The following is a 25282-nucleotide window of genomic DNA, read 5'->3' as shown; positions in this document are numbered from 1 at the left end:
ATGAAATTATAATTTAAATTTTTACGTACCGGTACTGCCCTCTAAAACAATACCCCATAAAATGTAGGCCTATCGACTGGAAGCGTGTATCTTCCGATAATTATTGGTAGGCCTACACCACGCCTACGCTTCAATTTCAATTTAGCGTTACATACGGTTAAGATGACACATGGCGAAATATATATGTCTTGATATGTCAGTGTCTTACATACAGTCACCAATAATAAAACTGTTATATTGCTCAAGTGAAATTTTGAAAGCCTGCTCATGATAATCATGCAGAGTCATAGGTATTATATTTAGACAGTTAATTTGGCTAAAGTTATCTATTATTGAAAAAATATTTGAAAATGAAATTGAATTTAACTCAGAATGCATGTCATGAAAGATTTCTTTAAAAATGAAGTATACACTCATTCTAATGCAAACGCTAAGTTTAACGAATACTTTAAACTAAGGCGATCTTTGTGTAGCCTGCTTATGCGACTTACTGTCTAGAAAGTTCGTAAAGTCCGATACGAAATTACTCATCTCGAATGTCAATTGGTATCTCGAATCTTGCTGTGAATGCTGCCCTGTTGTTGGCCTCGGTTCGGGTTCTATTTGTGTGGTTGATTTTCGATGAGTCGCCGTCAATTTTTTAACCAGGAAGTTTTTAGCTCTACCCATACGAATAGGTTTATATGTATCGCTGATCGAATCCGATCTTGTAGAGCCGGTTTTCGTCGGTTGGTTGTTCTGACTATTAAAATGCTGTTTTTCTTCTAACGCTACATAAAACATAGACGACCTGTTCGCCGATTTATTATTATCTTCCATTTGTCAGATTTGAAAGTTATTCCATGAATGTGGAATTCCCTTATTAGTAACTGATATGAAAAAAAATTCTTTATCGATGGATTGTGCTATTATTATTTCAAATCTATCGAACACGTGAGTATATCCAGAAATCTTAGACCTTTGAGATTGTTCTGACGAAAAGAAATACGTATTCCTCTTTCTCTCTGCGGTCTGTATTTCGGCTGCTAGAAGTTTCCAGTATCGTTAGTTTCGCTCGATAGTGTCTGAAAGAATGCGATGTGTATGATGGACCAGTCTATTTCCAGTCTCGCTCGCTGCTCCTTTTTAAATCACAAAAGGCACGATGACATTTCATTCCATTACGAGACAATAACTTCCGTACTTTCCCGCTGAATGTTGGCTATTCACCTTTACATACATATCCTGTATGGTGACAGTTTAGTTTTATATCAAACGTTGTGACATAATTGCCTATGCATGCGATATTATACAAACAGGGTCACGACGTAGGTATTCCAGTCCACTTGAAAATATGCGCAAAAACCCCGACGTTATTTTTAGATGATTCGATTCTAAGGCGTGACCCGATAAAATTGTTCATATCGCTGCTGTAAGTCATCGTATTAAGATCTATATACATGAAGACGCTAGATTTTGAAAGCTTTTCTTTCGGCTTTCGTGCCAATTGAATGGGCCATGTGGGCCGTTTTGCGATAATCTGTCGATTTGGGTCTGTCAACCCGTTAAAAATTTTTTGTAAATTTTGTGTTTGAATCGTTAATTTTGAACTGCCAAAATACATTTCTCTGAGGAAAATTATCGCAGCAGCGCGCTTTGAATGATATATCCTTGTTTTACAGCACCCGAAATGTCAGCTCGTATGAACTGAACGTCAGTACCGTAACGTGAATGCAATCACCATTCCTGAATATTTTAGAAAGTATTCCATTCCATTTCACAGTTGATGGAATGCATTTGTAATATCAAAATGATTTTGCGAGATTAATCCATCACACATTGAATGATATCTAAAAATATAACACATTTTATGCATTACGGTACCTGACATTATTTGTTTCGGTACTGACGAATTCCGCTATAGAACTGACAGATGAAAATTAAACAAGATTATGCAATAGGAGCTCTAGAACGCAGTTAAGTGCTCCAGAATGTTATTTATACATGTACGACTTATGATCTGAAAAATTCAGCAGGTTCGAAGAATTTGTGCAAAAATGGCTGATTGTGCATTTTATTCGTTACGGTACATGACAAGAATCAAGTATATTTTGAATCTATATACAAATTTACTGCTTGGGAAACCAGGTTACTTCGTGATTACAAGTGCTCTCCTTGAACAACGTGGATAACTAAAATGAGGTCTGACACGTTGCCAAATAGTAGATAATATCGTTCGTGACGGTACTGATCATTAATAAACATACTCCCTTAGTATTTTTCTCGAATGATGCATATAACACGTAAAAACGTATCTGATGAAAATTAAATTATCTCCGAAATAACAGTATGCATACAGTGAATGTATATCACGTGACTTGAAAAAAATCATACCAAACAGTGGTAGCATTAACATGAGAAACTGTGTTACGGTACTGACGGATACATAGAGACATAGAATAAAAAGAACCAATACATCATATCATGATTTATTGGCCCTGTATCATATCTATTTTTGTCGGGTGATTTTGAATTCAAAATATGATTAAAATCTAACAATTATTGCCAATGAAAAAAAAAACAAACAAACAAATCCATGTCCGACATATGTGTCAAATAAAGGTATAAAAACGGATTTTTAGTGTCGGAGACATCGGTTTATGGCGATCGGTAACTTTCATGCGCTCATAAAATCGAACAATGCATTTTCTGTAGATAATACAATCATATGTAAAATTCTAAAAAAAAACTCATACAAACATTTTGATTTGAAGTTTTTATTTACACAAATTGCATGGAAATTAGGGTTTTCGCAAATTATCGCAAAACGACCCATGTATAATCGTGGAATGCCCCGAGTCGAGAAAAGACACACAAGTATGACGATATCAGTAAGAGATACATGTATTTGTCCGGAGAATACCTGAACGTAATGCGTTTTAACCAGGCTACCCAGGGAGAAACACACTTTTAGATAATAGGATGGTCATATCAAAGCTGTGGGTAGTTGGGTATTGAATGGGTAGCATAGTGTGATCTGTGTGGATTTGTGGCCAGATCACAACGATCACAGTTAGTGTAGTTAATACGTCCAGGGAGAGGCAACATGTGAAATGAGGTGGTAAAAGATAATAAGTTTATTTACAAACCCCATTCCCTATGCATTTCTTTGAAAGAATCGAATGATTTAGATTTCATCTTTTATTTCCGATCACTCATAATCGTACGAGATACTAATTTTCCATTTCAAGAACCGCGGGGCGGCCGATCGCATGTGCGATCATTTGAAGGCTTCACGACTATTTCTTTAAGATATTAAATCCTCCGAAAATTTATGAGTTGAAATATATGAATGGCATACATGGCAAAAAATCAATATTTCAAAATTTTTCATATGTTTTAAGATCCATCTTAACCACTGGAGGTCCCCGGTATCCTGATAAACAGGTTGAAACAATAGATACACGAATAAAAAATGCGACGGAAAATTGCTTGTCGCCGAGAAATTGCTCGCCGATCGCTCGGGAGTTGCCCGTGTGCGGTAGCTGGAGACGCCAAGCAACGAGCACCTCATCAACCTAGCCAATGACTAAACGAATAATTATCATGTGATACTTCCAAATACGGCATCACCCGAGTTAGTAGCGTGGCCATCTTGACAAGTCACATGATAAAAATGTTTGGCGCGAAAGATAATCGCCTCTCCGTCGCCAGTGGTCGCATACAGGCGACACCTAGCGATCGATTGCTCAACGGTTGCTCAAAAATCGGTCGCAGCAACCGGCGACGGAAAATTGCCTCGTGTGCGCCAGGCTTAAGTACAGAACTGGCGTGCCTACCGGACCGCCTACAAGAAATGGTTGACCAAAATAAACCAGTGGAAGCCCTGTAGGCGGGCTGCCAATGGGGTAAAAGACCTCTAGAAAAAAATATTACGGCATTCTTTGTTAATGGTTGGCAACATACCGGTACATCAATCGATAGATTAGATTCCATAGTTCATGAAAATGCCTGTTGCCACTCTGGGGTCCTGATTTTTTCACCTATAGGGGGCGCTGAAGTTGCTATGGTTAATCACCATATTGCGTTTTAGTTTATGTTTTACTTGTTTTATAGAAATCATAAAATGCAATATGCTGATATATAAGTATAATATTTGCTTAATTAGTCCATATATCTTAAATTATCAAATGTTTAACATCCTGTTACACCAACTTAATTATCATTGATGTCAGTTGCTAGGCAACAGCATGGAAAAAACATAAAACGCATAAAAACTGAATTAGTGGGTGGGCTAAGTGTCTTCTGACTTCAAGTCATGACACAAAGGTTACCTTGCCTCGGTTTAGCGTATGGTGGTAGGAGTAAGGTAATTTTAAGACACAATCAAGATCATACCTTAAATTTGAAATATGGTGGTTTTTCAAAATCGTCATCGCTGCCGTAACTAAAAAACACATTTTCAACCGTCATTTTGCAACCAAGTCACCTACACCAGAAAAGTTGGTGTTTTTACGTACTCCCATGGTCAAACTATTGGATAAAACCATTTTTATTCAATTTTGACCCGTAATTTGGCCGTTTTCAATATGGCCGCCACCGCCATTACCGAAAATCACGTTTTACGACAATGAGAGTCGTCTTAGACGGAAGCGAATCGAATGAGGTACCAGTCGAATCAGGTGTCCCTCAAGGAACGGTCCTCGGTCCACTGTTGTTCCTCTTGTCACATAAACGACCAACCATAGAGCGTCTTATCACAGGTCCGTTTATTCGCAGACGACTGCCTATTGTAACGCACAATAGAGAACATACATGACCAATCTACAGGAAGATCTGAAAAACCTGGAAGTATGGGCAACCAAATGGGACATGCGCTTTGAAGTCCGACTGAGCTTTTTGTACAAAGTGACAAACGGGTTGGTCCGGGCTATGCCCCCCGATCAATTTCTGCAGGCTACTTAATCAGGAAAAAGGGCCATACGAGCTAAAATCTACTAAGACTTTTACACGGACAACAGCAAACCCTACGTTGTCCCGAGGTCAAGCACGGCTCAATACCGAAACTCGTTCTTCGTCAAATCCGTCCTCGACTGGAATGAACTGGACGAACAGGCAACAACCGCCGATCAGTTCCAGCGTAAGATCGGCCTGCGTTTTGACTAAAATCCCAACGCTCTCCTCCCCGTTGCCAAGTGCCTCATCAGGACAAACTACTACTGTCGCAACTACTTCTGTAGTTCACACATGTGGATTGTGTTTACAAACAGAATGGGGAGCATGCGCACTGCAAACAAGATGGCGGAAACTCTCTCATGTACAAACATATTGATCGTAAACATGCAATTGTTTATCGGCACTTTATAGCGGATAAATTAGGAATATGTACAAAAAATATGTATGATATTTCGCATTTATTGCCAGTTTCAATATTGCGCCATTCTCGCGAGATTTGCAACAACATGGAAGTAACATGCCGTAAATCATGACTTGAATTGACTACCTACCACCCCTCATTATTGTTCCAAACGTTCCAAACGTTCCTTGTCGACTACAAATTAGTAAATTTCAGAAATTGCCATAATTTTAACTTGTTGTATATCATTATTATCTTTGCATTGTGATTGCTATAATGTTCTTGAAAACGGCCAATAAGGCTTCATGTATTGTTTCGTCTGCAATTCACTGCAAATAGTTATGTAACTACTCATTTTATATGTTTTTGGCCGCTGTACACTCAGGGACAGTTTGTGTCTAGCTTCACTGCGGCTTTATCATTTATTAACATCGCCATATCACATCATCTAGTTATATTGTGCCTTGAATCCCTAACAGCTGAAATGATTGAAATTCATATACAATTTCTCACATTGAAAATTCAAAAGGTGGCCATTTTTGTTTCTGCTGCTACGCGTAAATCGTGCGCGGTTTTGCAACGGCGCGTAGTGGCGCCAATACGTCTAGAATTACCATGGGTGCGATCTCAGACGCGGTAAAGCAATGTGAAACGATACCCATCCTGCATGTCGATCATTTAAACGCTAAACAACCTTGTGACAAGCAATTTGAAAAATTCCTGGCAGTGAATTTTCTATACGAATCCTTATCCCTTGCAAATGACACGGCGTGATACTGCCGACTCACGTAAAACAATATTAAACAATAAATTAACATAACAGACGGGACCGTCGTCGGCGAAAATTTCTAATTTTTCTAAGAGTTTGAATAGGACTGATGATTTCGTTGGCGTTCCGGTGGAGGGTGAGAGGTGGTATAACGAGAGCTATTAACACACGACTTATACCAAATGAACTGTGCACAAGCATCACATTATTGGCAAAGAAAGTGTCACTAAGTAGACATGACAAGATACATCGGAATCTGCAGTGTGTCGTCGTTTTATCTCCTTCATCGCGGATCAAACAACATGATTCGCTCTTGAATCTGAAAGTTACCTGAACTGCGTTAATTCAAAATGAGGATTTCCAGGAAATAACTTTGTAAGACCATTATATCATATCTATTTTTTACCTTTGTAAAAGAATAATCCGTGCTACAGTTGTAAATATGTGACTTTCCTTTTTTGTAAATCCATTTTCACTTTAAAAACTTTTGATGGTCATACATGAAATTCAATACATGTATTTCTTGACTACAAAAAATTTGGTTAAGCAATTCTTGTGGATTCAAGTTGTCTCTGTTTCTACATGTATATATCACTTTATAACCAATTTTCTTGCATTGAAAGTTGAACAGAAATCAGCAGCAGCAATAAGGCATGTGGGATTTTGGAACGTGGGATTATGTACTGGATCCGCTTCCCTGAGTACTACGGCCCGTGAGTGCTCTGGATATTAACCATGAATCTATTTTACGCAGTTCGTAAAACGGATTTTCATCCTTCCAATAAACTGTCAGTCAACTGATTGATGATACAACATGGTTGTCGTCGGCATAATCAACATGTGTAATGGTGTTTACTTCTCCTAAACAACTCTGGTAAAATTGAATAAAATAATTTATCTTGATTGGTGATATGTGTCGTGGCTGGTTGGAACTGTTTGATGTTTTGTGTAATCATGAAATGGTTTTAACTTCACTTAAGGCGTTCAAGAAATGGGTAGTGAGTTTTCCCACAACGACTCAAATAGACACCTTCAGTTCAACAAAGGTCTCTCAGGATAGAAAAGAAATCAATACGATTTAATACTGTGCATAAAGCTAAGCTCGGTCCACTACGACTCCATCGCAGTAGTCTTGCTGTGTCGCTGTTTGGCTACGAGGGTTTGATCGGGTCGTAGAAAAGAAATAAAACTCATTCTATCCTTGCCTTTCGGCTTACAACGGGTCTCCGATCAATTTGTCGCAGTCTTAAGCGCACTCAGGTCGAAAACAATGCAGATCCTTACGAGATGATTGGGTCGTAAGTCGACCTAAACTGAGCTTTAGACTAGTTACACTGCTACCAAAATTCACAAATCTACAGATTTGCAAAATTTTCAAAATTCAAGGCCCCAAAATCAATTTTCACGATCAAAGTGCTGAATTCAAGGCCCACTTCGAGCCCTGCTGTACTATGAAGGTTGGGCCCCACTTATACTGATTAACCAAATTGACTGCATAAAGGCCTCAATAAAAATCAAACACTTCATAGACCTTCAAAGAGAAACACAATATTGGTAATTGAATTATTCAGATACCATGTATCCATTTATTTAGCATGTATCCAAGGACATGTTTTTGATTTTAAGCCTATGGATGCTGACTTTTAAATGCTTAGCCCTCTAGTAGTTTTTCCATTAAGCTTAGTTTTTGTCCAATGAGGGAGTAAAACAATTACTTTGCATTGAACTCGAGTCAACTGATCTTTCGACCAGAATGATGAATCTGCACTACTTGATTGAAGAAATAAGTCATTATTGTCCACCAGATGGAGATAGCATTCCGTATTTTGAGTCCAATAGATCAATCATTCGTCGATTGTGCCATAGCACTAACTGCAGTAGCCAAATCTGTTTTTCCGGACTGCATGCGTTCCTCTGAAAATATACAATGGTTGAAAATCAAATGAAAAGATACAAATATAGCTGCAAAGCAGCGATAACGGGTTTTCTGCACAGCCTTGTTCATATTCTTGATCTTGTCCGGGTACTGTGTCAACCGGACACAATCGCGTGTATGCTGACCCAGCCGCACCATGCTATTGAAATTGATGGGAATTTAGAATCCTGTTCAACGGTCAACACAGTTTAGTTTATAAAAGGAAGGTCTACAATCAGTCAATAAGGCGCTACTTGAAACCAAAGATGACTGGACCAGATGGTTATCTGACTCGGGAAAATCGACTGTTAGGCTTTAATTAGTTTTTATGGATTTCGAAAAAGCACTTGATTAGGTACAGCGATTACTAAAAAAGTTATTAAGAAACAGTCAATGATGGGTTGCTGAAATGGTTCAGCAGTTTTCTCCAATTGAAAACAGGTGGCCGCAGATGAGCTGCAACCTGAAAAGGCATAATATGGATATTGGATACAAAGAAAGCCCAGGTTCATATGATAACTCACTCGTTAAGATAATTTCTTCTCGAAAAAAATACTCATTTTATTTAAATGTCTTTTTAGTTCCATGAAAATTTTTCTTTGGTATGTTAAATGCTTCGATCGAACAATATACTTATTCGGACGAAAACCTTAATGTTCCGACAAGAAAATTTTGTTCCAATGACAATTCTCTTCAATCAAACAATATACTTTTTGTTCGAATGGAAAACTATTCGTTCTAACAAAAAAATTTGTTTGAACAAAAAGCTACCTTATTGAACAAACAAAATTTTGTTCCAACAAAAAAATATTGATGTACGAAAACAATTTAGTTCGAACAATTTTTTCAAAAAGTTTTGTTCGAATGAAGAAAAAGTCATAATATGAGTATTGGATACAACGAATTCAAGTGAGGTTATTTTGTTCGAATGGAGATTACTCATTATAACGGAAAGACTATCTCTTCTTCTTTGGAATGAAAAATACTTCAATCGAACCAATATGCTTGTTCGAACGAAGAACTTAATGTTCCAACAAGAAAATTTGTTCGAATCATAACAATTCTCTTTGATCAAACAATATACTTTTTGTTCTAACGAAAAAACATTTCATTCCAACAAAAAAATTTGTTCAAATAAACGCTGTTATTGTTCGAACGAAAAACTTTTTGTATCGACAAAATAAATTGCCCATGGGCAATGTGTGGTTTACCTTGAAAGCTAGAGGTTGTTTGGGGTAAGGGCATTGCTTGAAAAATCTTTTTAATTCGTGACTTCAAAGTTCTATCTTGTATTTCATCTTACTCAAAGAATTATTTTGTAGTCAAATAAGACCAAAAATATACATTTCGTAGGGTACAGGTAGGCACGGCAGGGAATTTAGTCTTGGAAACCTCTTCCTATGTATGGCCGCGGAATCTAAACCGTCGCAGTAAGAAATCGGCGTATTAGATTGTTTTAAATCCTGAAATTTACTACTACGATATTCAGACCTCGACCTATACTTGTAGTTTGCTGCTCAATATTTTCAGGTCATAAGAAATTACAATTTATTGTAAATTATATCAAACAGAAAACATAGCGCTCATCTTCTGTTGATGAAATATCAGACGCGTCAGCAAGCAGCGTTTACAGTATCACTATAGTAGTGTACACTGTACACGCGTGTGTTTGTGTGCAACAGTCTATAGCACTCTGCGCGCACGTGGAGGCCTTGTGTAAGTGAATGTTCGCTTGCACTTCAGTGTCAATCAAATCAATCACCGGGTATTAAAATGAAACAATACCTATGGCGGATAATAATTACATTCTCATCAGCAATGAGCATTTGAAATTTGCACGTATACGGCACCTAGTCCAATGAAACATTCGCCATTCTATGGCTTTCCCATAATTATTTTAGTAGTGCCGGAATTCCCCGTATATCCCAAAAACAGCCAATCACATTCGCTCATAGAGACAATGCCCCCCCCCAATCGAGGTCATTGCAATTATATACGTGAGAGCTAAGAATTTTCCCGCCAAAAACAGTTTATCGTAGAATTTTAACAAAGTTGACCATGTACATCGATGGATGTTCATCATGTCTTCAAGCGCATCGATTATACGTCGTTTAACCCGAGAACCAATGAAACAAATGCTCACATAAAAAAACGTACCGCGATTTTACGTGAAATTGGCTCAATGCCAACTTCATATCGCTGACAAAGGTAAACCAAAAAGTTCGATCGTACAATATACTTTTTGTTCGAACAAGAAAACGTTTTCGAATTTTTCAAAACATTTTTCTTTTGTTCAATCGAATAAATATTTTTGTTTCGAACGAAAAACTTTTTGGTCTGACAAAAAATTTGTTCAAACGAAAAGATGTTCAAACTAAAATTTTATCATCCGGGGCTCCGTAGTAACTAGTCATCAGGAATTAATACTAGGGTTCCAGGGACACCATGCCCACTTGGGAAGTGGTTTCAAATGCTCAACAATCTAACAATTTCAATATTAAACGCCCCCTGGTGACCATATACAAAAACCAACAACCTTGAAACTCAGCACAATCATAGAACATGTCAGCAGCTCCAATTTTGTTATCGATTGCGATAACAAAATATGCCTTGTTACCAATTTAATATGGAAATACTAAGTTATACTACTATTCAACGCCTCCTGGTGACCATATTCAAAACCCAATGACCTTGAAACTCACCACAATCATAGACGATGTCATGAGCTATAACTTTGCAATTGATCATGGTAACAAAATATGCCTAGGTACCAATATAATAAGGAAATACTAAGTAATTCTACTATTTAACGCCCCCTGGGGACCATATAGAATGACTAATGTCATTAAAACTAACCACAATCATAGACGATGTCATGAGCTACAACTTTGCAATTGATTGTGGTAACAAAATATGCATCGGTACAAATATTATATAGAAATACTAAGATTTTGTATTATTCAACACCCTCTGGTGGCCATATACAAAAACCAATGACCTTCAAACTCACCACATAGAACACGTTATAAGCTACAACTTTCTAATTCTTTGTGGTAACAAAATATGCTTAGGTATCATTATAATGTCGAAAAATATAATGGCTGCCAGTCGGCCATTTTGATTCCGACAAGGCCAGTTTTTGTCCTGAAGATGTGTCTAGGGTAGATACATGTGTAGCCCAAATATCAAGACATTACATTGAAGTGTCATCAAATCTTCCCAAAATAACTGGATTCCGTCTACGGACTGACGAAAAGTGAACGCAATAGCCCGCTGAGACGAAACTCCCAATTGGACTAAAAATACCAGTTTCATCAATGATGAAAACTCTTTATAAAGCTGCCTGAATAGACGGATACTTACAGCTTTTCAAAAATAATCTTCATTCTTGAGCAGATGTAGGCCCACGTATTCGCGTTGGCCTAGCAACCGGCCAGAGGAGGCTTAGGCCTATTGCACTTTAACCCTGCTGAAGATCGTATTCCTACACCTTAATTTAACAGGGTTAGGTCTCAAAGAAGAAACAAATCTTTTGTACTACGAGTCTTAGCAATCTTGCTGGATTTTTTATTGCAAATTGTGTTTGAAGTTCAATCCATGTGTCCATAAATAAATACAACAATTATATTGTATTTGTTTGAAACAGAAAAGCTCAGTAGGCCTCAAGGTCGCCAAAAACTCAACAAAAACTTCAAGCGGATTAGAAATGATCTCCTATCACTCGAGTTATCAGAACACTAAATACGAATATCAAGCGTGAGTGCAGCTTACGGATAATCATATGTCATATACAGGTATTTAGTAAATATCCCGTAGATTTGGAAAATATTGGTATGTAATGTATAAGTAATAGGATACTGATGCATGGTTGAAGCCCGGGCCAAATCACTGTATACGTAGTAATACATTCATTTATTTTGATACCTTGTCAACAGTACAGCTTTTCTCAGCTGAATCTGTTCGGCCTGTTTAATTTAGGACTTCAACTCGCCGGTACTTAAAATGATTTATTGTAGTAAATATCCGATAAATTTGGTAAAGGAAAATCGAATATCTTAATACTATCTGTTTGAAGCCCGCGGGAAAATCACTGGGAGTAATAAATTCATTTGTACTTGATTTGATTCTCATGGCGAGGAAAACTCGCAGCGGATCCGCGGAACGACGATGTAAAGACCAGGGATGAAAACGGCCCATTTTGAAAAAGTCGGAAAATATTTTCAAAAAAAAAAACGAATCTTTTTGGGGAACAAAAATCAGTAACTTTCAGCCAAAAAACTTACTTCCTTTTGGTCAAAATGTTAATAGTTTGGGCCTGAATTAGAGCCGCTTTTTGAATGAGAAGCCATATTGGTTTCTCTGACTCCACAGTTGTGCTAACAACTGCCGAAAACCGTCGGAGCGCTACGATGTGACGCCCGCGATTTAGGTGATTAAAGCGATGGAGGTGATTTACACTGTTCTCAGGAATAAAGAAAATGTTAGAAAAGGTCGGAAATCCATCTGGTCGGAAGATTTTCATCCCTGAAAGACACACGTTGATTCATTGATCTTTACAGCTCGACAGTGCTTATGATACTTAGAGTAGTAAATATCATGTGGATCGGTAAAATGTACCGATGAAGAAAATGGGTAATTATTAAAATTACTGTTTGATGGCCGCGGCTGAATGTGAAGTCTTGCGGCAATAAATTTGCTTATTTATACTTGAATTGATAATCGAAGTGACGAGCAGCCCGCAGATGATTTTGGGATGACGACTATAAAAAATATGTCGCCTCATTGAATGGGGCTCAATTTTTGATGTTTACAGCCCGAGAGTGCTTTTGTAACGTTGATTCATCAACATTCCCATGCAGTATCTGTTGATTGAATCATATGTTATTGAGCTAAATGAAATAAAACGGATTGTATCGGAAACAGCGTTAAGGTAAGAAAGCCTTTGCACATTTAACCCTTTTAAGTTCATGCTCGACCCTAGGTGGAGACAGAAAAACATTGGCTTCACGTTCATGCTCGACCATAGGTCGAGCCCCGGCGTGTGCTGTAAATGTGTAAATCATCGTCGTTTCACCTACAAGTTTTCATCATAGCACATCATTAGTTGGTAGATGGCGTTTCTGTCGATTATTCGCCGTAAAAATTTTTTGATGGTTGCAATTTATTGTTTTTGAGCAATTTTGAATCAAAATTTGTCATTTCTTCGAAATAAATGAGGTATAATCATGAATACAGATCAAGTCTAATTATAAATCTTTGCTTATGATGAGTTTGGAGACGATGATTTTGAGCTAATAGACAGTGAATCCAGTGACTTTATAAAACAGTTCAGATGATATTTATGATATCGACGATGAAAATCAAACCCTTCTCAAGGCCAAGTCCTGGCCCTGACTCTGATGAATCTTGACAAATACTGACCACTGCTATGTGGTAACATATAACTAAAATACTCAAACATGGTATCATATGAAAGGTCATAATATTGTCTACAAAAGCACAACAACAGCCGAAAATAATTGAATTTCTAAGGTAGTAACAGAGTAAAAAACTAGAACTTAAAAGGGTTAACAAAAAATGTGTAGTATCAAATACATGTAATAATAATAATCACGGGAATATCAATAGGGTTTTCTGTGAAGAAACAGAAAACCCTACTAATTGGCAACAAAATTCCTACAGCATCAATGTGTACCAAGAAATGGATTCAAATTTGTATTACCACCCTCCAAGACTTTTCTTTTATATGAATATCATCACCACATCAACGCTATTTTACTTAAGCTATGGGCACACCAGCATATTTTTTCGCCTGATTGCGACAATGATTAAATTCGTCAGCGAATTCATACACCCATTATGAGCAGGCACATGAAGCAATCAAACCAAAATTTGGTGAGCAACCGCCACTTGGTGTGAGATGATATCAACAGTGCATCTTATTTGTTGAGGTAGTTTTTTGAGGCATTTTGAGTGGTAGTCAGTCATTATATAAACTAATTCAATGCGTATAAACGGGTGTGAAAATATTTATAGGGGGCTTAACCGAAGCAGACAAAATATCAGCCAATCAGTAAGCAAGGATTTTAGTTATTGACTTTCATCAAAACAATTTCACAGAGCAGTTTTATTAAACAGTCTCTGGCCCAGTAAGTTCCATGGGCAGGGACACATAGTTTTGGAATGGCCCGACTAAATTCCATTGCCAATTAGTTGAACATTTAGATGTTCTGGGCCAAATGAAATCACCCGTAGTTTCCACGGGTATTTCTCGAGTACTTTTAATAATTTTATGCTGAACACAAGTTCCTTTTACTCTCTGATTATGTTAGTCTTGGGAAGAGAGGTTTGCTAAGGATGTCATCTTGCTTGGAAATAAACCTACATGTCCTCTCATCCCTCTCTCTTTTTTTGTTGATGAGTTTTTGGAATAGAAAATAGGAAAAAAATCGCTGATTCAAAGTCGTTGACAAGCGAGCCGCGAAGCTGGGCCGCGAGTGGGGGGAGCTTGAGGGGGGAATCCCTTTCTTTCATACTTAATTACCTGTCCCGAAATGGTGTGATTTCAGTGAAGATAGCACGGTAATTTAGGCTACTTAGGATCTCCTTACTAACGACACCAGTGACGTAGTTTAATATCAATCATATCACTCCGGCCAAGATATTTAAACCAGAAAGAAACTTTCCATGATGGGTTTCAGTATTGACTTAGAACTTGAAAAGTGAATGGAAATAACTGTGTTGATGCGGTGCATGTTTAATCTATACTATCGAGGTAAAACGTCAGTAAGTATACTTCCCATGATCACTGTATACAGTCTGCTCTCGGCACAATCGCCAAGAACCCATGACATAGGCCAATGACCATGCAGTTCATGGGGTACAAGCTTCACCTATGATTTAACATGAGTGTTTTAAAGCTGTTCACAGACTGAACCTTAAGGCCAACTGTTAGCTGTAGCCTGAGCGCCTATAGCTAGTCTTACGATTGACCAAGTGGAACAGGAAAACAATATTCACCAGCGGAAGAACGACAGTTACGCAAGATTAATCATGGGAATTTTGGACTTGAAAATTTTGATCCCATGAGACAATGACATCAAACAACTAAAACTTAAGCATAAACTACTCGGGACAAACAAAATCACAAGTTGCTATATAAGTTTTTTGACGCCTTATAAAACGTTACCATTATGAAACCTAAACAATGATAACCATACTGTGTCATTTTACAAACGACAACCATAAATCGATGTGCAAAACCTCACAGATCTATGTGTACACATACAAGCTGTTTGGCAAAATATTATTGACAAAGATGTAGAATGTCTTCATGTGATTATATAATGAGCTCTATTTGAACGTTGAAATGTTATATTGCATTGAATATCATTAGAAGATGTATTGTAATAGTAATGGATGTTTGATTATATCAGAAGCGGCAGGCATGAATCGAAATGATAAGTAACTCGGATTATTCGATCAAAATGGCGGATGTATACACGATTTGGAAGTCTGATATAAAAGTAGGACCCTGACATGGGGATGCTGGTGGAATGACGAAGCTATCTACGATCTGTGTAGGGCCGGCGTGAATTTCATCGGCGGCTACAAGCGGTCAATATAAAAATGTGTAAACATATAATTTCAATATTCTAATGTTTTAGAAAATATGTTCGATATCAGGGGTATGCAGGTTTCATGAGATTAGCAATTTATAATAGCATAGCTGTTGGCATTTGTATTAAGTAACAATTCAATCCAATTCCTTACTGATCCTTATTTCATATAAAATTCCCAAATTCAATAAAGTTACAAATATTAGAATAAGAAAATACAACATACAAAACACATACGTGATTCATACAGAATAACATAAACAAGTTATTTTAAATGAGATTGTCTATTCAACCCAGACTCAAGAGGATATAGAGTGACAGCCGCCTGACGTGGGCTCAATGGCTGGCCACACGATATGCTCCAAGAGTCACGATGAAGCAGACATCAGACAAGCTCTTTCCTTAACCATGGAGGCAATTAATTATTGACAAATATCAATAAAACAATTAAACCACTACTGAGTCGATGACCTGCGTCACCTCACCCAATCGCCGAATCTCATAATTCCCCAAATTTCTTAAAACTTTGATTTCAAATTTGCAATTCAAAATGTGGGTCTGTTGATGCATGTCTTTATGCATGCGGCAAAAACACTAATCTGCTCCGTGGGAAGCGTTATCTATTACTTCACGTAATTGATACATAAATGGTCAATGGTTAACGCATTATTGCTGACAACGCGTGCACTAAGTATTAGAAATATCAAAATCATCAGTGTCGCTAACTAAATACAAGATAGCTGGGCTCCAACGATTGCTGACATGAGGGCATTAAAATTACGGGTTCAATTGATAACACTTAATGCCAGCTTTAATTAGGCTCTACTTAGGATTAGATCTCAGCATTGCTCAAAACACAGATCTCGGGCGTATTCTGCGTGTGATGTTATCACTGCTGAAAATAGTGGATGCACGCTACCTGCCGTGGTACGCTGATATAATTTCGGTGTTTAAATGAAGGTTTTTTTTTCGAACAAAATAAACTCTATCCATCAAAATGTCTCGTTTATTTTGTGGAATACGTTATTAAACTTCGACTTTGTCATCAATATTTCTTGCGACTGAGACTGAAGCTCCCATACTCAATAAATTCGAGTGATATAATTGGGGCGGAACAGCTAGCCAATTAATTTACGCTGGTTTTTACGGTGAAGAGACCGCCTCGGGGCAGTTTAGGTCTACAGTAGAACTATATTAAACTTCAATTACGTTATTGTAGAGAATATGTTTGCATTTTAACGATGCTTACAACATCATAACAAATAGAAAAATTTAAACAAGAGTTCATTGGGAATTTTTTTGGGGAAAATTCAATTAGCTTTGGATTGGGAACATGTCCGGTTATCTGACATAAATACGGCCCAGCGTGATGCCTGGTCACGCTATTTTATTATCATTTATTATCGGTTATTGTTTTAAGATGGGCACTTGCTGTGGTGAAAGCTAGACTTGCTGGGGATCACTTCTGCCACCCACACCATGTCTGAAAGTAACTTGCTGCGGATGACAAATTCTGAAATTCAACCCCGTAGCAGTACGAGTCCTGCCCTCACACTTTACCATCCAATTTTGAAGAAAATCAAATAAAATGGAATTAAATAAAATTGGAAAAAATCGACAAATTATTTACACTTACCCACCTGGCCGGTTATTATCTAAGGTATTAACTCAAGGACTGGCCACTGCATTTTATCTTCACAATTTTTACCATGAATCTACTGGACCCGGCCGGAAATGAGAAACAAGGTATCTTTTCTGTTTGGCCAAAGACAAAGGTTGAGCAGTAGTTGCACATGTGTGTTCATGTCAGATTTGACATTTGATGATGGGAGTGAACTTCTTTACTATAGTTGAACTGGGGGGCATTACAAATAAACTTACTTATTAATTCAGCGATTGCTCGTTGCGTTCTTTTTTCTAATTTGGCCAACTTTTTTGCTATGTCACGTTTCAAATCCCAGTCCGGTTTTCGTGGTGCTAGATTTGCCAAATCCTGGAACAAAATGAAAATATCTATGGTTTCAAATCTGTTTGTGTTACTGGTTTTTAAAATGTATCATGAATTGATACTCGAATAAATCCACTCAAGTTTTCTTATTGCAAAACTAGGGGCCAAAGGACCATATTCACTAATGTCACGCAAATTTGCGTTGCAAGGCAATTTGTGATGAAAGTAATTTTGCGTTGCGCTGGGAATTAAGTGCCAAGACGGGGCTAAAAATGATTCCACGCTTGCAAGAAGAAAATGATACAACATGATATTTTATATTGACCAATGGTACCTCAATCAGATTGTAGGATTGAAATGATTTAAGGTCGGGGATTATTTATTTAGCCTAACTCACCACTTCTTCGACAACTGGAGTAGGTTTTGAATCTTCTAATCTTTCTTTCACTGAATCTTTGATTTCCAATGGTTTCACTTTCGGCAGTTCATTCGCTTTCAAGCTCTGATCCTGAGGTTTATAACTTCGAAATACTGGCCTGAAAAAATTGGTCCATTTATAACTTCATAATATTGTGAGTTTTCGGCCCACTGAAGTCACTTAAATCTTTCAAGGTTGATTTATGATTTGATTCCAGTTTAAAAAGTACAAGTACTGGAGTGGTTTATCTTTCTAGTATCTAGGTGTTAGTACATTCATTTGATAGCTTCCATTTGCATTCAGAGGTTAACAATTACCAGGCCTGTGGGAAGCTAAGACATAAAACTTAATATTGGCTGTGTTTTTGCAATTCTATAGTGGAAATTTTAGATTGTATAACCGGGTCTTAACCAAAATGGCGGCTTTTCAAAAACCCCAGTGTCAGTTGAAAAAAGTTTGATTCATTTTATGTGCCGATTACTCTCACATCGTTTCAGCAAATACTTTTGACAAATCTTAACTTTAGATAGACCATTCCAATATGGCATCCTATTGAAAAATCGACACGATTTTGAGATAAAAATTCTGGCGAAAAGTCTACTTCTTTTGGAGATATCCTAAAATATATCACTGATTTAGATTCCCTGAGATATTCTGACGCTAGAACAGTGATTTTTAGTTAAGTAGATTGGGTCGTCAATCACGAGAGGTGTGGATCAGGTTCTGCACTTGTTTACCGTTAGATCCTGCCTACTTCAAAAATATTAAGACAATCCCATAAGCATATGCCAAGACTGGCCAAAATAACTTGATTCCATCTATTACGGACAAACAGACCATAAGCAAGTCATAGGGACTTGACACGAAAGGATTTTGACCCCTGGTATCCTAGGCACTGTATATAAAAAGAGGAGCCAACTCTCCGTCAGATGGGTCGATAGGTATGTCACTTCAACAGTTCATAACGATAAGGATAGAAAAATGGCGGCAAGTGTTGGTCGCTTTTGAACTTCGGTCTTATAAGTACTTAAATTTGATGTCAAAACAAGACTTTGAGGCTCTGAAACAACCGCAGTGGACAATTGGATTAAAACTTTGACTGTCATGTGAAAACAGAGATTCGGGAACTTCACTAAGTGTCATATTTGGAGGTTGAACTGGAAAATGTTAAATTCTGACCAGAAGGATTTAATTTTGTTGAAGACCTGCGAACTCTCAATCGCGAAAAAGGTTACTGTGCTTCTTATATACTCTTTTTGATATTGTTTCGTAAATACTGTGTTATTAACTGTGTTTCGTTGACTTTGCTAATTTCTACAATTACTGCAAGACGTGTATAATCGTTCGTAATACATACACGATATACGGTCAACGATCGGTTACGCATGAATGAACACGACGACTGTTAACTGCAACGACAATGCAGTTCTTAATTGCCCCTGTTCAAACGGGCAAGAAGAATCTGCTGAACTGCGGAACAATGACATGCACTTATGTCACCTATGCAACAATATTAGGACCGGGAACATTATAGTAAATGATCTGTTATGCTATCTCCACAATAACCTTGACACATTCAAACAGGACGTATTGGTCAAAATGTGCGTTGATTCTTTCTCGGAAACTGAGATTGAACTAGCAAAATTGATTCTATTAAAAGTTTTTGAAACTGACCCAGCGGAAACGTGAATTAAGAAACACCAGGGCCCGAATAAGTCCCTTAATAATCTAGAAGTTATGTTTCTACTGATTGTATCGACTGATAAAAATATTCTACCGAGTTTCCTCAGTGAGCGACTTAAACTAGATGGTCGTCCCTTCGCTATCACAACAAATGAAAGACCTTCAAAAGACTATAACATCGCTCCAACTCCAACTGACCAGTATGAATGCTGATACCAGTGCTGTAGAGAACGACAACAAAACTGTTTTTATTCCAGATCATGATATGCCAGAACTCACACCAGAGACTACGGTCCAATGCATTGCGACTGTTAGTCTTCCAGATACGAAAACGCATGAAAGTGCGACTGTTGCGAAAACGTTAGAAAGCACGACTGTAAGATTCCCTCCCGAATCAATCGAACCTGCAAGACTTTGCTGCCGGTCTTATTTATAGCGATGCCGTTAAACATGGGCAGACTGTTCCTCACACTGACGATGATGCAACCCCTTGGACTGAAGTTAATCGCCAGCGTCGAAAATCTAATTATCCGAAGAAAACTGAGAAGAACTTTAAGATACAGGGAGTGCCGCGCGCAAAGCCCCCAGTCGAGCTGTTTATCACCCGCTTGCGACCTGGAACTACGGCCGATGATGTCTCGAACCACATACGGGAACAGTGGGGCATTAATTCTTGGTGCACAAAACTTAAGACCAAATATGATACCTACTCCTCCTTCAGGGTTAAAATACCTGGCGGGAATTACTAACAGGTCACGAACCTTGAAATGTGGCCACAATACACATTCATAAAAAGATTCAGAAAACCGAGACAAGACAGAGATGTACAACAACAGAAAACAGAGATGCGTGGTGGCAAGGCTATGAAATGCCAGATGATGAACACAGGTATGATCACCAGTATGGACAGCGATATGAACGATACGACTACGACTGGTATGAACACAATTAGAATAGCGACGTTCAACTGTCACTCTCTGAAAAATAACATCTTAGATGTAAACAAACTTTGTAACGAAAGTGATATCGTTCTCCTTCAAGAACACTGGCTTTTACCCCAAGATCTTAATTTCATGGACAAGGTCCGCCCCGATTTCACCCATTTTGGGGAATCTGCAGTCGATACTTCTCGCGATATTTTGGTTGGCCGTCCATACGGTGGCACAGCCTTTCTATGGCGCAAATGTCTAACTCTAAATACATCGAATATCGTATGGTGATCCGAAAATCATTGGAATCAAACTTAGCGACGCAGATGGAGACATCCTCATTCTTTGTGTCTACCTGCCGACCGATACTGTCGAAAACGTGCCGCTATTTATAGATTATCTGTGTAAAATTAAAAGTATAATCGACGAATCAACATGCGCTCATTTCTTGGTAATGGGAGACTTTAACGCGTCACCGTCTGCCAACTTTGGAAATATTCTCCGACGCTTTTCCGAGGATCACAGTCTTATTTCTGCCGACCTAGAAAATCTCTCACCAGATACCTTTACGTTTATTAATGATGCGCATGGAACAACATCATGGCTGGATCACATTCTGACTAGTTATCAGATCTATCGAAAAATTACAAAGTACGAAGTTAAATATCAATATATTATCTCCGATCATAGACCCCTGTGTTTCGAGCTTTCGCTGTCAAAAACAGTCAAACAAATTCCATCGACGAAAACAGATAGGTCAACGAAACGTTGTGTTCGATGGGACAAACTATCTGATACTGAAATCTCGCGATATAAACTTAAAACAGACGACAATCTGTCAGCGATCACAATCCCTTCAGAACTAATATGCTTACTGAGATCGCGTTTCAAGCTGGCGTTGCGAAAATGTAGGAAACAGGAGGAAACTTTTAAATCCGATTCCTTAGCAAATAGCGTATACGCCAAGGACCCGTGTCAATTCTGAAATAAGTTAAATGTTTCAATAATAAGTGCGCCCCTCTATCAACGTCTATCGATCACGCTACTGGTGATAAAGAAATAACCGAATTATGGAGAGATCATTATCAGAAATTGTTTAACTCCGTAACTAATGATAGAAATAGATCAGATGTAGAGGAATTTCTCTCTTCTAGTTTAGATGACCACCTCGTGATTTCGCCCCACGACGTGGATCGTGCAATAAAGTCAATTAAAACTGGAAAAGCTCCCAGTATTGATAATTTACAAGCTGAAAGTTTAGTAAATGCGTCACCGATTATCGTTATATTACTGTCAATGTGTTTTACATTTATGCTACAGCACTCGTTTTTTCCCCAACGTCTCTCAAAAGTTATAATTAATCCAATACCAAGAAACAAGACTGGGGATATGTCCAGTGTTAGTAATTACAGGCCCATTACTTTAGTGACAGTCATATCTAAAGTGTTTGAGAAAATAGTTTTATCTATTTGTGAGGATCTGTTAATAACCACCGACAATCAGTTCAGTTTTAAAATGCGTCATTCAACTCAACATTGTATATTCGTTCTTCAGGAGACAGTCCAGCAGTACATTGATGCTGGAGGTCCAGTATTTGCCTGCTTCCTAGATGCTTCAAAAGCATTTGACCGGATAAATCACTGGACTATGTTCAAAAGACTTGTAGATCTAAAAATTAATAGTAGGTTGATAAGGATACTTTTATTTTGGTATAGAACTCAACAATATCATGTAAGATGGAACGGAGCTTTATCAGGCTTCAATGTGTCCAATGGAGTGAGACAGGGTGGAATTTTGTCACCTCTGCTTTTTTGTATATATTTAAATGACCTTAGTGTCAAACTCAATTCTTTCAATATTGGCTGCATAAACTATGGTACTCTAATAAATCATCTAATATATGCAGACATTAATAGTAGAGATTACTGCGATGTGAGCATCGGCTGTTGCTTGGTTTTCTACAGAGACTCAGATACATTGGACTGGACTTCCGGAATTCACCATTCACACATGGCATGCTCTATGTTTCCCTTCCAGAGTAGGTACCCATGGTCGTGTTACAGTACTCACCCCTCAAAAACAAACCAAAAACATAGTTTACAGCGAAATATTGTAATACTTTCTCTTTGATATTTGTTTCTAATGCCTGACTTATAGTGTAGATTTCATATCGATAAATAAATGTTATATTATTTTTATCCGCACCTTAGCGATTTATTATATTCTACCCGTCGGCCAGGACGGGTACTTTGCTAGTAGGCCCTATCTAATATTATTACATGTACTACATGCTATTTCTCACCGTAAATTGAATCAACACTGTTTTTTTTTCACAATGATTGTGCGCCACGATGCTTTTCTTTGCATCATAAATAGATGGAATAGTATCCCTGGCAAGCAAGGACGGGCCTACGTATTGTATCTTCCATGTAGGCCTAGTAATAATGGGCTACTTTTGTTTGTGCTTTCATGTCTATTTAATGTTTTTTGATTTGTATTGTAATGTAAATTTCCTTGCCTTGTACTGTATTGTATTGTTGTTTCTTTATTAACTTGTCTTATCCTATAAAGTGTATACTTTATGGATTTAATAAAGATTGAATTGAATTGCACTTCGTTGGTTGAATGGAGGGGCTTTTTAAATGAACGTACGGGTGGTGTGGTCAATATAGAAAGTACAAAGATCGAACAAGGAGGGGCCTAAAAACGGCTGGGGCAGAATTTACTGTTAGTTATTTGAATGATAGGTTTTGACGCGACGGGGTAGGGGGAGGTGTGGGGTTGGTTCCAAGAACTCTACACATGTGAAGCATTTAGATGAATTTCCCGGCCAATTAATGAATGATTTTCGTTACCAAAAAATAACAGGATTCTGCATTTATGCGTCGTCCAGGACGGGTATTCAGCTAGTTACCTTCTTGAATTGCTGAATGAATCCCCGACCTTTCGAATGAATCGACCAGTCAGGAACACTTTCCAAAAACGGCTTATTCTGCCAATTTCGGCGTTTTCCGCCAATAACGGCGGAATCAGCCATTTATGGATTACTCAGTTTTAAACTGCTTCTGCCAATTTAGCCGAAATCGGCGTTTTCTGCCATTTTTGGCTTGTTCTTAAAAAACGCCATTTCCGCCGTTTTCAGCTGTTACAGTTTTTAAAACTACATCGCCAGAAACGGCGTTTTAGCTTAGATAGTTTTACAGGTGCTATTTATAGTGCTTAGTTCGATGGGAGTCCCTATTATGACATCATCGCTTTTCTGCTGGCATACATTTGTATATTTGCGCCGAAAAATTAATCTCATTGATCCATTCCAGGCTTCAAGAAAGAATTAAATATAAATGTACGGGTTTCCGATGGCAAATGTATTTGAATTCTGTTCTTTCTTTATACCTGTATTCTATGTAATAAATATATACATACATGTATCCCAAATTGTTTCGAAAATGTTTGTTTTATTTTGAAATGAATCTAGATACAGCTGTATTGATTTTGAGTGTTGTAACGTCATCGGCCACCAATTCATTCAATCACTACCCATCACAAGTCCAAATAGCTGGGAGGCATCGAGGATGTTAATTACCTTCAATCAACCAACATCATATGCAGTCCAATATTCTTTATTCACTCAACTATTCTATGCTTTATTAGGCAAGATAAGACCATGGGCAAAACTTAAAACTAGATTTTTGATACACTAGTTTATACATCCATGATTGATTTGTCTTATGAGAATGATAATTATAATAATTATTTTATTTTTATTTTTAACATATAATATTTACACATCCGTTCACCTCAGCAAATTAATTATTTTATTCCGAAAAAAAGTACCCTGTAGACACTAGGGAAAACGTCTAAGCGGGTGGGGGAATCCTCATATATAACAAGTGGACTGCCAATAATGGCTTAATAGTTTATGATTATAAAACTAACTACGCCAAAAACGGCGGAATACGCCAGAAATGGCGAATGTTTTTATGTGTACCCATGGCAACGTTTAATTGAAAACTTTATAATAGTTTTTAAAACTAGTTCCCAAATTTATTTTTAACAAAAATCATGATTAATAAACTTGTTTCATGCTGTAGTAGTTTTGAGAGTTTTCCCGGAGTTTTTGGGCTGCATATGACGTAATCATTTAGAAAAACGTGAATTTGACCACTTTACCTAGCTCAAAAATTTCCATCCTAGCGTCATATGAAAGCTTATCGTCTGCTCGAGATTATGACGTAATCGGCAACATGCGCTAATTTGACCGGAAGTGCGCAAAAAACTTTGAAGCAAAACTCGAAACTTAGTGAGCTGAAACTGGCTGATTAAGCCATAAACGACTGTAAAAGTTTCAAAACTGAGTGATCCATAAACGGCTGATTCTGCCGTTATTGGCGGAAAACGCCGAAATTGGCAGAATAAGCCGTTTTTGGAAAGTGTTCCTGACTGTCGACTCGAGAACTAGCCTAAATTCAAACCAGAATGTAACTGAACTTACTTCGGTAATTTATCTTCGTTCTGCACATTCAATCGTTTAGAAGCCGGTTCGTCTTCAAGTTCTCGTTTTTCACGTAGATTCTTAAGTCTTTCTTTGCGTTTTTGTGCTTCGGTTTGTAAATTGCCGATGTCACTTTTCGACGCCATCTTGTGTTGTACCGGTACGTTAATTGTC

The 25282-nt window shown here is 37.7% G+C and overlaps 2 protein-coding genes across 2 annotated transcripts in view; both read right to left on the bottom strand.

Annotated features, from left to right (window-relative positions):
* The window catches only part of LOC141906908 (uncharacterized), a 35539-nt gene extending 34301 nt beyond the window's left edge, over positions 1 to 1238 (bottom strand). The window contains exon 1 of the mRNA XM_074796382.1: positions 492 to 1238. Within this exon, the coding sequence (XP_074652483.1) occupies positions 492 to 819 (328 nt within the window). The 5' untranslated portion in view covers positions 820 to 1238. The remainder of the gene's footprint in view (positions 1 to 491) is intronic.
* Positions 1239 to 7683: 6445 nt separating this feature from the next.
* Positions 7684 to 25255, bottom strand: LOC141907036 (coiled-coil domain-containing protein 12-like). Its single transcript, XM_074796582.1, has 4 exons — positions 25109 to 25255; positions 17984 to 18122; positions 17520 to 17631; positions 7684 to 8018 (listed from the first exon to the last, which is right to left on the bottom strand). Exons 1-4 carry the CDS (start codon positions 25252 to 25254, stop codon positions 7945 to 7947), a joined length of 471 nt encoding a protein of 156 aa, XP_074652683.1. The 5' UTR covers position 25255; the 3' UTR covers positions 7684 to 7944.
* Between the last annotated feature and the right edge of the window lie 27 nt (positions 25256 to 25282).

This window comes from Tubulanus polymorphus, chromosome 6, assembly GCF_964204645.1.
Source record: "Tubulanus polymorphus chromosome 6, tnTubPoly1.2, whole genome shotgun sequence".
Classification (NCBI taxonomy): domain Eukaryota; kingdom Metazoa; phylum Nemertea; class Palaeonemertea; order Tubulaniformes; family Tubulanidae; genus Tubulanus; species Tubulanus polymorphus.
This window is presented reverse-complemented; position numbering and strand designations above follow the sequence as displayed.